The sequence below is a fragment of the Podarcis raffonei genome, chromosome W (genome assembly GCF_027172205.1).
Source record: "Podarcis raffonei isolate rPodRaf1 chromosome W, rPodRaf1.pri, whole genome shotgun sequence".
Classification (NCBI taxonomy): Eukaryota; Metazoa; Chordata; class Lepidosauria; order Squamata; family Lacertidae; genus Podarcis; species Podarcis raffonei.
The window spans coordinates 15,743,986-15,756,839 of NC_070620.1; the positions used below are offsets into that span (position 1 = coordinate 15,743,986).

Sequence of the window (12,854 nt, forward strand, 5' to 3'; positions counted from 1 at the left end):
TCCAAGCAGCCTTCTAGTTCCAGAGTTGACAGCCCGATAACCGGGAGTTCAGTTATTTTATATATCCAGAAACGAAGAGGTAAAAGTCAATTTTCCCTTCTCCACCCCAAGTAAATTGAGGTGGGGTCTTCTGCTTGATGTACAGATTTAACTCTTTTAAAGTCCCAATTCCAAAAGCATAGGTTGATTAAACGTCGTTGCTTTAATCTTTAAACAAAGCCGAGAGATGGACTTCCTGGTTGCGTCTCCCGCTTCTATGCCAAATTAAATTATTTTTAGTCCTGATTCAATCCCCTACTCACGGGTAGTTGTTTTCTTTTAAGCCGAATAGTCCCAGGAAAAGGGTCAGCGCTCACCGACAGCAGCTTTGCGGCTTCACTCCACAGAAAGAGCGATCGACTCACAGCACCGCTCCAACCCCGTCACGCTCCGGAGCCCCTTACGGGGTCCCTTTGCGTTTTCGGGGGGCGCTAATGGTGCCCGCCGAGTCCCACGGCCACAGGCTACCGCTGCCTGTGGATTTCCGATGAGGGTCTCCACTTCGCCGTAGCGGACGACCCGTTTCTGCGGAGCTTCCCCTTTACAAGTAGAATGGGACCGCCATTGCCGTTCGCGCCGCCCCCGGAAGAGATATTAACTATCTCTCGAATTTCCTCCTCTTTCACCCTTGGCCACTCCTCCAGTCTCTCCAGTTTGTTATCATTGGTCTCCTTTCCAATTCAATTCACAGTGCAGGTCACTAAATATGGATATGAAATACTGGGTCCATTTGGATTCTGCAATTGGTGGAACAACTAAATGGTTGCCAGCTTTCAGGCTTCCATACACTAACAACCAAAACTCTTTGTAGTTTTTGTTTTGGATGGAGTCGAGAAATTGGGACCATTTTGGGGAGGCATATTTTTGTTTCTTTTCAGCCAAAATATTATGATATTTTCCTTTTTCATCAAGGTAGACAGGTTCTACTTTAGTATGGTTATCTCTGAAAATTTGGCGCAATTTTCTTTTAAGTTGAAAACATTTGTCGTTGAACCAGGAACTAGTTCTGTATTTAAATGCCCTGACATTTGGTGGAGTGTTGAGCTCTTCAAACGTTTTGAAAATTTCAGTATATACTTTCAGAATACGAGAATTTATATTCTTTAAATTAGAGAGTACCTGATTTCTAAAATGAACTGCAAGTTTTTGCCCCACTACTACTCATTTCCTGAGACCATTTTAGTTGGATCATTTGCTCATGTTGGCAAAATTTTGTGTTATTCCAATTAGTTGTTTCAAACCTAAATTTAAATTTATAGACATCAACAGTGGTTGGTGATCACTTTCAGTATGCATCCCAATTTTGAAATCCACTATCAGATTTACAATATTGTAAGGGACCAGCATTTAATCAATGACACTACATCCTCAAGGGGAAAACTATGAGAATTCCACTTATCTATCCCCATCTGTTGAGCCATTCACAATTTGTAAATTAAAATTGTTACACAGCTCGAGCAAACATATACCTTCCCTGTTTATAACCTTGTCTCTAGGGAGTCTTCCTATTTTCATTGAATATGCAATATCATTGGTGGTATTCCAATTTAAAGTAGTAAATAATTGTTCATTATCAATTCCCACCCTAGCATTGAAATCGGCTGCTATTATTGAGGTGTTTACTGTAGGTTTTATCAGTCAAATTTTCAATGTAAGAGTTTAATTGTGACCAATTTTCAGCAGAGATAATGTTTGGTGCTGTAGGGGGGATATAGACATTGACAAGCAACAAGATATCATTTTTAGTAGTTAAAAGTAGAACTTGTGCAAGTGACGAGAATTTTAACTGTTTTGACTTCAAAACCTAGATGGTCTTTAATCAGACAGCAAAAACCTGCTTTGGGCCAGCTCTTAGAATTAGGTTTCAATGCAGGAATCATATAAGAGGTAAAAGCATTAATTTTGATATCTCTAGTAGACCAGGTTTCTGGTAAAATAATTATATCAAAACCTTCAATGAAATTCATTAAATCTGGGTCTCCACCTTTGCTTCCCCACCCAGCAATGCTCCAGGACAGCAGGTGTAAAGTCTGATTTTGAGTTTGTGACTGGTTGGAAAGATTTAGTCAATCAAGTTCAGTTATTTGATTCAGAGAAATATTTTGTTCTGTGTAAATAGTTTTAACTGTGAAAGTGCACTCCTGGCCACTGCGGAAACCTGGGCACCCAGGCTCAGGGTTGAGTCCAGGAGCACACCCAAACTGTTACCCCATCCAACACAGGCTGAATCCCTATGCCCTGTTCTGCCTTCTTCCTGTCCAAGAGCACCTCTGTCTTGTCAGGATTAAGTTTCAATTTGTTTACCCTCATCCAGTCCATTACTGATGACAGAAACCAGTTTACAACAGAGACAGTTTCATCAATATTGAAATACTTCAATATTTTTGGTGGTCCAAGGTGAGGGAGGATGTAAGGGAATATGTAAAGGGGTGTGACACCTGCCAGAGGGCCAAAGGGGAGAGGGCGGCTCCGTTTTACAACAGTATTTGCGGTGTTATGTCAGTCAGAGGCAGAACGACTGGGTGGACAAACTAGCTCTGGTGGAGTTTGCTTACAATAACGTGGAGAACGTATCCACAGGGATGACTCCGTTCTTCGCCAATCATGGGTGTCACCCCAGGGCCTTTCCGGGGAGGGGAGAGGAGTCGTGGAGTGTGCCTGCCGCAGAACAGTTTGCGGAGGAAATGGAGGCGATTCACCAACAGCTCCAGTTGAACTTGGAGAGGGCCAAGGAAGTTTACAAGAGAGAGGCAGACAAGCATCGGAGACCAGGGGAGGCCATCTGGGTTGGGGACAAGGTATGGTTGTCCACGCAAGGGTTGCCCTGGAAAGGGGGGTGCAAGAAACTCAAACCCAGGAGGGTGGGGCCCTTTGAGGTGATCCAGCAGATCAATCCAGTGGCATTTAAATTAAGGTTGCCTGAGAGCATGAGAATCCATCCCGTATTTCACAGGTCACGGCTGTCGCCCTACAGGGAAGGGGGCATGAGGCAAGGTAGAGGGGGAGCGGAGCTTCCACTGCCCGAAGTTGAGGAGAAAGAGCAGCGCAACAAGGTAACTGACATACTGGACTCTCATTGGAACGGGGAGGAACTAGAGTATCTTGTGGCTTGGGAAGGCGCCTCCAGTTCAGAAAACACCTGGGTCCCGGCAGATTGCATCACTGATGAGTATCTGGTAGAGGAGTTTCATGATTTATTTCCCGACAAACCCAAACCCCGGGGTAGGTTTTTTCAACAGGTGTGTTATATGTCAGGGATGTGTATACCTGTGAAGAGATCCAAGATTTAGAACCCCAAAGCCAAAGTGAGAGCATTTGGGTCAAAATTAAGGGAGAGAAGAATAACAGAGACCTCATTGTGGGAGTTTACTATAGATCCCCAAGCCAAACGGAGGACATAGATGATGCCTTCCTGGAACAGATGGCCAAGCATGCAAAAGGAAGGGAGATAGTAGTAATGGGGGACTTCAATTACCCGGATATTTGTTGGATGTCAAACTCAGCCAAGAGCATAAGGTCAAACAGATTCCTCACTGGCCTTGCAGACAACTTCATTGTCCAGAAAGTGGGAGAAGCAACAAGAGGAACAGCCATTTTAGATCTGGTCCTAACCAATGTTGATGACCTGGTTAGTGGGGTAGAAGTGGAAGGATCATTAGGCGCGAGTGATCATGCTCTTCTGAAGTTTACTATACAGCGGAAAGGAGCAGCCAAGCATACTAGGACTCAATTTCTTGACTTTAAGAAAGCCGACTTCATAAAACTTAGGGAAGTGCTGGGTGAGATCCCATGGACAGTAATACTAAAAGGAAAGGGAGTTCATGATGGCTGGGAGTTTGTTAAGAGGGAGATAGTAAAAGCACAACTTCAGGCAATACCAATGAGACGGAAACATGGAAGGTGCCTAAAGAAGCCAGGGTGGCTATCTAAAGAACTTTTAACTGAGTTAAGATTAAAAAAGGATGTGTACAAAAAACGGAAAAGGGGGGAAACCACCAAAGAGGAATTCAAACAAATAGCCAGCACATGTAGACACAAAGTCAGAAAAGCTAAAGCACAGAATGAACTCAGGCTTGCTAGAGAGGTTAAAAGCAACAAAAAAGGCTTTTATGGGTACGTCCGTAGCAAAAGGAAGAACAAAGAAACAGTGGGGTCACTCAGAGGAGAAGATGGTGAAATGCAAACAGGGGACACAGAAAGGGCTGAACTCCTCAATGCCTTCTTTGCCTCAGTCTTCTCCAATAAAGAAAACAATGCCCGACCTGAAGAATTTGGAGCAAATGATTCAGCAGAGGAAACACAGCCCAGAATAACTAAGGAGATAGTACAAGAATACTTGGCTAGTTTAGATGTATTCAAGTCTCCAGGGCCAGATGAACTGCATCCAAGAGTATTAAAAGAACTGGCAGATGTGATCTCAGAACCACTGGCAGTCATTTTTGAGAATTCCTGGAGAACAGGCGAAGTCCCGGCAGACTGGAAGAGGGCAAATGTCCCTATTTTCAAAAAGGGGGAAAGAGAGGACCCAAATAATTATCGCCCAGTGAGTCTGACATCAATACCAGGGAAGATTCTGGAGCAGATCATTAAGCAAACAGTCTGTGAGCACCTAGAAAGGAATGCTGTGATTACCAATAGTCAGCATGGATTTCTGAAAAATAAGTCATGTCAGACTAACCTGACTAACTAATGCAGTGGATGTAGCCTACCTTGATTTCAGCAAGGCATTCGACAAGGTGCCCCATGATATTCTTGTAAAGAAGCTGGTAAAATGCGGTCTTGACTATGCTACCACTCAGTGGATTTGTAACTGGCTGACTGACCGAACCCAAAGGGTGCTCATCAATGGTTCCTCTTCATCCTGGAAAAGAGTGACTAGTGGGGTGCCACAGGGTTCTGTCTTGGGCCCGGTCTTATTCAACATCTTTATCAACGACTTGGATGATGGACTCAAGGGCATCCTGATCAAATTTGCAGATGACACCAAACTGGGAGGGGTGGCTAACACCCCAGAGGACAGGATCACACTTCAAAACGACCTTGACAGATTAGAGAACTGGGCCAAAACAAACAAGATGAACTTTAACAGGGAGAAATGTAAAGTATTGCACTTGGGCAAAAAAAATGAGAGGCACAAATACAAGATGGGTGACACCTGGCTTGAGAGCACTACATGTGAAAAGGATCTAGGAGTCTTGGTTGACCACAAACTTGACATGAGCCAACAGTGTGATGCGGCAGCTAAAAAAGCCAATGCAATTCTGGGCTGCATCAATAGGAGTATAGCATCTAGATCAAGGGAAGTAATAGTGCCACTGTATTCTGCTCTGGTCAGACCTCACCTGGAGTACTGTGTCCAGTTCTGGGCACCACAGTTCAAGAAGGACACTGACAAACTGGAACGTGTCCAGAGGAGGGCAACCAAAATGGTCAAAGGCCTGGAAACGATGCCTTATGAGGAACGGCTAAGGGAGCTGGGCATGTTTAGCCTGGAGAAGAGGAGGTTAAGGGGTGGTATGATAGCCATGTTCAAATATATAAAAGGATGTCATATAGAGGAGGGAGAAAGGTTGTTTTCTGCTGCTCCAGAGAAGCGGACACAGAGCAATGGATCCAAACTACAAGAAAGAAGATACCACCTAAACATTAGGAAGAACTTCCTGACAGTAAGAGCTGTTCGACAGTGGAATTTGCTGCCAAGGAGTGTGGTGGAGTCTCCTTCTTTGGAGGTCTTTAAGCAGAGGCTTGACAACCATATGTCAGGAGTGCTCTGATGGTGTTTCCTGCTTGGCAGGGGGTTGGACTCGATGTCCCTTGTGGTCTATTCCAACTCTATGATTCTATGATTCTATGAAATACTTTGAAGCTGCCAATAAATCTCTGTATATATGGCTGGATTCCGGGATTCTTATCTCAGCTAGCATTCACAGCACATTCTCTAACAACTGGTTAGATGCTGTCTACATTAACAGCCGTTCAGGAAAAGCAGCTTTCACTCTCTTTGAAAAGCATATTGTCTTTTGGAACACAAAGTGATTTATTACACAGTTTAAAAAGGCAGGAAAGTGAAGTATTTGCTGTTTGCAGAATGTAGCAGTTGATCTGATTCACCCCTTGCCCTCCACAGAAAGATGACATCTGTACTGAAACAACTTGCCTCTTAAATGCCATCTAGAGTTGACATGTTATCATACATACACCCTCCACCCATATTTGCTGTTTTTTGTTTTTAACATCATCAAGTTTTCATTCTGAAAAACATCTGAAGCCACTACTGTGGCTTACCTTTATGATCAGGGTAGGCAAAGGGGATTAAAAAAGTGGCAACTGAATGGGTTAGTTCCATTCAGCATAGGGAACTGAAAACCCTGAAGAAGCAGTAAACAGAAATATTTCTATAAAAAAAGATAGGTTACCTTTCTGTAGAATGGCTGTTAAATGTTCACCTAGCAGCTGCTTTTCTACAGTAGCAATTAGTGGTTTCCTATCGGAAAAAAGTGTTTAGAATTACATTCCTTTTGCTTGCCCTTTAACCACTTTCAACCAAACTTGAACATCAGGTTGCTTCAAACAGCAACATTCCCAACTACTTCTAACAATGTGTTTATGGCTCACGTGATTTGTGTGTGTGTGGAAAAACTGCTTTTGGTCTCTCCTACCTTCTTTAAAAAATGAAGCTCGATCATCTTCTAGATTCTAGAACAAAGGTAGCCAACATGATACCCTCCACATTTTGAGGGGCTACAACTCCCATCATCCTTGACCACTGGCTATGCTGGCTGGGGCTGATGGGAGTTGAGAATCCAACATCCAAAAGGCACCACTTTGGGTATCCTCAATCCACAGCTAGTAGCAGCTGAAGAGACATAACACTACTGGGTGGTGCTTTGCAGGGTACAATACAACCAGGCCCATCCAAGGAATGTACAATTTTACCACTCGGAGCTCCTTTGAGAGGAAGGACAGGACAGAAATTTAATAAATAAAATTTCCATATAGAAGATAGCAAAAGGAGAGGCAAGAGCAGGGCCTAAGATTTGAGTATGGCAGCCATATGATGATTTTTGGAACAACTATGGACACAAATAGGTATTTTTAAATAAAGACATGAATATGGAAGCAAGATTTGGTAGCATCCAATTTATTCTCAGAGCTTGTTTAAGTTTTGCATGGTTTGAATTGATGGAGTCAACTCTTCTTCTTTTGGAAACTATACTATTTATGTGAACAAACCCATGTAATGTGGCCTTGTCTGACATTATTCTTTACATATAGGAAATGATCCCACACTGGCAAAAAGCAGTGGTGGAATGAGGAGTCCAACATGAACAGCTTTAACACACCAGGTTGAGGGTGTCTACACACTTACTGAGTGCTTTGATCCAAGTAAGTGATAATCCTGTCTGTTTCTTCCTCCAAGCGTTTGTTGACATGATGGAGGTATTCTGGAACCTGTCAGAGTCAGTAAGTTATGGAGAAAAGCTAAATAAGACAAATCCTTTGGAGGGGATTTATTATATCTGGTCATATTAGTGCTGTAATACTTTGCAGGCATGCCTAGTTTTATTGTGCATCATTTTATTGTACTTCACAGATGATGCTCATTATGAGGACGCAGCTGCAGGCAGCCCGGCTGCTTCCAGGAAAAGGAAGCCCTCTGCTGCCACCACCCCTCTTCTGGCCACGGGAGTGGAGCTTAATCCGCTCCACTTCCCAGTGGGGAGGAGTTGCGGTGGACCACATGGCCACCCACTCCCCTCCGGGGACGGGGGACAAAGTCCTGCATCCCCCGGAGGTTCTCAGCCATGTCATTCGCCTGCCAGCCAATCCGCTGGCTGGGGGGGCATGGCCGGGCCCCATTTAATTGAGGCACAAGCCCGAGAGCTTCCTCTTGGCTCACTTCTATCTCCCGCCCTCCCTCCCTATTATCAGGTTTCAAATTTGGCCTTGCTATGGACCTTGGTTGGTCGCTGTTGAGGGGCCTGGTAGGAATTTTTCCACTTGGCAAATTGGCATGGGCCATTTGGTTTTCGCCTACCTCGTAGCAATCGTCACAACTTTGTAAGGTTTGGCGGTTAGGCATTGGTTGATCTTATAATGGGGGAGGGGAGGTGTGGCCAACAACTGCCCCTCCAAGCTTAAGGGTATTCCGTTAAAGGAAATTGGGTGTGTGGATCTTGTCCGAAGTCCAGGGCTGGGCTAGGGCCATGCCACAACCCCATCGGGAACCCAGGGGGAGCTCGAGTTGGTTTGCATCAACGGGGCTCCCCCTACCAGTGGTTGACCCTTACTGGACTCCCTGCATGACAAGCAAGAGTCAGATATAGTCGGGTGAATTCCAATGCGTAAGCCAATACCGCTCACATTCTGTAACCAATAAAAGGTAAATGTAAAGGGACCCGTGACCATTAGGTCCAGTCGTGACCGACTCTGGGGTTGCGGCGCTCATCTCGCTTTACTGGCCGAGGGAGCCGGCGTACAGCTTCCGGGTCATGTGGCCAGCATGACTAAGCCGCTTCTGGCGAACCAGAGCAGCGCACGGAAACACCGTTTACCTTCCCACCGAAGCGGTACCTATTTATCTACTTGCACCGACGTGCTTTCGAACTGCTAGGTTGGCAGGAGCAGGGACCGAGCAACGGGAGCTCACCCCGTCGCGGGGATTCGAACCGCCAACCTTCTGATCGGAAAGTCCTAGGCTCTGTGGTTTAACCCACAGCGCCACCCGCGTGCCTCTGTAACCAATAAAGTTGTGACCTAAATTTGCCCAATAACATTATCCTAATATCTGTGTCCTAGTGTCTTATTCATCAATGAGGGGGTCGTCTCGGGGTCTCGACACGCAACTAGGGCTGGAGGCGGGATTTTCCCCTCCTGAGCCAAGAGTAGAGGGGCTGGCTTAATAGACTACAGTATAGTGTAAGCATAATTTTATATGCACTGAGAAACAAAAAAATGTGTGACTCACTTTATTGCGCTATTCACTTTATTGTGGTGGTGTGGAACTGAACCCACAATATATCTGAGTTATGCCTGTATTGTAGTCCCTATCAGCAGGGCAAAACACATCATGGGAGCTCCTGTTCTGCCCTCATAATCAAGAGATTAATATCCTCGTGGTGCCCATGAACAGTAAGGTAATAAAATACCTCTCTCTCTTGCATAAGCCTCTGTCCTTCTGCTGCATATAAGCGATTCGTTTCTTCTAAGAATCTGTGCTCAAAAGAATCCTGATAAATCTGGGGAAAACAGAAATGAGTCATTTCCTTAGGATGCTCTCATAGTTTCATTTGAAATATTATACAGGTTAAACATGGTGGGGATCCCTGACTCACCTGAAGATCTGAAAGCATGCTGAGGAGGCTGCGAAGCAGGCTCCTGTCAATAGCCTCACCATTTCTCTCTCGCTTAGTCAACAGAAGAATGCCATCAATGGTCTTGTTTTGGACTTTCTGATCGCTAATTATATGTGCCCTAAACAATTCTAGCCCCATATCCCTGAAAATAAAGAAATAATGATAAAGAATCAAAGTTCAACACAGGGAGGCAGCATATTGGATACCTTTGCATCCATTTATTCAGGACTGATCAGGTGTTACTTTCTGAATACTGTGTAAGAAAAAGTAAGTTCCTGGCTCTTTTGTGCACACATGACCTGACCCGATTATCATGCCTTCTCATATTGGGTTCAGCAACTTGTGTCTGACCAGGCTTCAGTCATTAATTATGCAGACTTTTAACTGATCTACACAAATGTCCATAGCAAGCTCTTACTAGAGGGAACAATCTTATTTGCACATTTTCCTGAGAACCCCAAAATGTGTGTAAATCCAGTTAAGGGGCATCTATATATGTATTCATATAAATTGAAATTTGGATAAATACATAAACACTAGGAACTATTCCAAGGTTAAATTGTGAATGGGCTTTAAAAGATTTAAAAAACAGTTGGTTGGGGGAGAAAACAACAGGAGTCCTCCCGGAACTTAATACTAGTAGCAAATTCAAGTTTAATGCAAGCAATAGGGTTGGAACACAACTTAGTTTGTTCCTTCCGTGAGTGGTATGATAAACTGAGGTCCAGCCCAATGTGTACCACTTCTAGAGATACTGCACTGGTAAAACAAGGCTCTAAACCAAACTCTAACACAGAGTGTTCCTGTAAAACTCATTGTGGAAAAGATTTTAAATAAATACATAGACAATATGCAGAGTGCTGAGGGCATTACCCAAAGATCTGCATTTTGTTAAGCATACATAATTACAAAGTAAAAAACAACAACAGTCAATTGTTTCAGATTTACAGCATTCTACATTGGCATCACCTGCTTTAAAATCTCAGACTAAACTGCTATTTGTTTTTGTCCATGGCCCTGTTTATACTTCATAAAGGTAAAAGTACCCCTGACCATTAGGTCCAATCGCGGATGACTCTGGGGTTGCGGCGCTCATCTTGCTCTATAGGCTGAGGGAACAGATGTTTGTCCGCAGACAGCTTCCAGGTCATGTGGCCAGCATGACTAAGCTGCTTCTGGCGAATCAGAGCAGCACACGGAAATGCCTTTTACCTTCCCGCCGAAGCAATACCTATTTATCTACTTGCACTTTGACATGCTTTCGAACTGCTAGGTTGGCAGGAGCTGGGACCGAGCAACAGGAGCTCACCCCATCGCGGGGATTCGAACCATAATTAATGGTTGATTGTGAACACCTAAATCTTGATTGTTTTGTTCCTGGCTGGCTGTAAGTGTGCAGAGGAAACAAACCACAATTCCTTTCTTAGCATTATACCTGAACCAGAGATTATGGTTTGTTTTGCTCAAACAAACCATGTTTGAGAAGTCAATAACAAAAGACACAACACTGACTGTGGTTTGTTTCTCTCCACTGCTAGCAGAGAAGTATGAAGCAAGTGTAATTGGCTCATTCGTGACAAATGTGTGGTGTGTGGCTTATTCTTATATATGAACATGGTGTCTGAAGACAGAGACAGTTTTGCCAAGCTGGTTCTTGATGGCTCAGTCATTCCCAACATGTAGCACTGCTGCCATTCTTGGTCTCCAATCAATATACACAATGACCTCCTTCACTGCCATGGAGATTCTCTATACTTTCAAGATCTGAGCTTCTTGGTTTAGCTTAACTTTATCTTTAAAGTACCACACCCACATCCCTTATGAAAATCTGGGGGTGAGACAGCAAAGAAAACACATAAACCAGCCATGTTGCAAAGATTCTCTATTCTCTGTCAGTTTGTCATCTATCAGAATGAAAGGGAATAATTTAAGAAGAGCCTGCTGAATCAGGCCCATAACCCATCTAGCCCAGCATCCTGTTCCCACAGTGGCCAACCAGATGCCTGCGGGAATCCCGCAAGCAGGATTCAAGCACAAGAGCATTCTCCTCTCCTCTGGTTTCCAGCAACTGGTATTCAGAAGCATTGCTGCCTCCAACTGTGGCGATAGAGCATACCCATTGTGGCTAGTAGCCATTGATAGCCCACTCCTCCATGAATTTGTCTACTCCTCTTTTAAAGTCATCCAAGTTGGGGGCCATCACTGCTTCCTGAGGGAACAAGTTCCATAGTTTAACAACATTCAGCTTCATTGGATGTCAATGAGTTCTAGTGTTACGAGGAAGATAAACTTCTCCCTATCCATTTTCTCCATGTCATACATAATTATATAAATTTCTATCATGTCACCTCCTACTTGCTTTTTCTCTAAACTAAGAAGTCCCAAATGCTACAACCTTTATTCATAGGGGAGACACTCCATCCCCTTTAATCATTTTCTGAACTTTTCCCAACTCCACAATATAATTTTTGAGGTGAGGCAACCAGAATTGTACACAGTATTCCAACTGTGGTCACCCCACAGATTTGTATAAAGGTATTATGATACTGGCAGTTTTATTTTCAATTCCTTTGCTGATGATCCCTAGCATGTAATTTGCCTTTTTCCACAACTGCCGCATAATGAGTAGACATCTACTGATACTTGAGGGGACTCCATTTTTTCCTTCTTTCCATTCAGAGAACTGTTCAATTATTCTTATTTTTTGCTTCCTGCAACTTAACCAATTCCTGATCCTCAAGACGACCACTCCTCTTATTCCTTGACTGAATACATATTTTAACAGAGCATCTAAAAGTCTAACATCAATACTTCTCTTTTCTTCCTCACCAAATTGATGGCAGCTTTGAATTTTGAAGAACATATGTTCGATCCAGGAACAAAAAGATACTTCTAATCATTATCTGCAAGGGAGGAGGGAAAACAAAAATCAAGCCATAAACACACTGACCAGTTTTAAATGCTATGTCTACTATTATGTATCCATCTCAATATCATTCTTGTGCCCCAATCCTAAATATGCTTACTTGGAAGGAAAGGCCACCACATTTTAACGGGACTTGCTTCCAAATAGGCCTGCTTACTGACTGCAACTTTAGAAAGTCAAGTATATGAACTGACCACCTCCTCCCTCTTGCTCTATTCATGTTCTTTAAGATGAATGGTGCACATCCTCTTAATTGCCCCATCAATGTGTATGCTTCCACAACCAGGTCAGGTTAAGAGACAATAGCTGCCCCACTTCCCTTCACCAGGAGAAACTTCATTCCCTCCACATACTGAGATGTGGATAAATTTTAATCTATTTCTTCATATGATATCTTAATGAAATGCTTCTTCAATATGCTTTTATGGCATTGCCTTTTTAAGCTGCTGAGATCTGTCCCAATAAAGGTTCTCTTAATAAGACTGAAATATGCTGCATAACTCCTAGGGGTTCTATGTTCCCTGGCTGTATAA

The 12,854-nt window shown here is 43.6% G+C and overlaps 1 protein-coding gene across 2 annotated transcripts in view; it reads right to left on the reverse strand.

Moving 5' to 3' along the window:
* The window catches only part of LOC128406025 (cullin-4B), a 175,708-nt gene that overhangs the window by 148,495 nt on the left and 14,359 nt on the right, over positions 1–12,854 (reverse strand). For both annotated transcript variants that reach the window (XM_053373079.1, XM_053373078.1), the window contains exons 5-9: positions 12,225–12,298; positions 9,375–9,537; positions 9,189–9,278; positions 7,409–7,491; positions 6,456–6,523 (exon numbers count right to left, since the gene is read on the reverse strand). In XM_053373079.1, the coding sequence (XP_053229054.1) occupies positions 6,456–6,523; positions 7,409–7,491; positions 9,189–9,278; positions 9,375–9,537; positions 12,225–12,298 (478 nt within the window). The remainder of the gene's footprint in view (positions 1–6,455; positions 6,524–7,408; positions 7,492–9,188; positions 9,279–9,374; positions 9,538–12,224; positions 12,299–12,854) is intronic.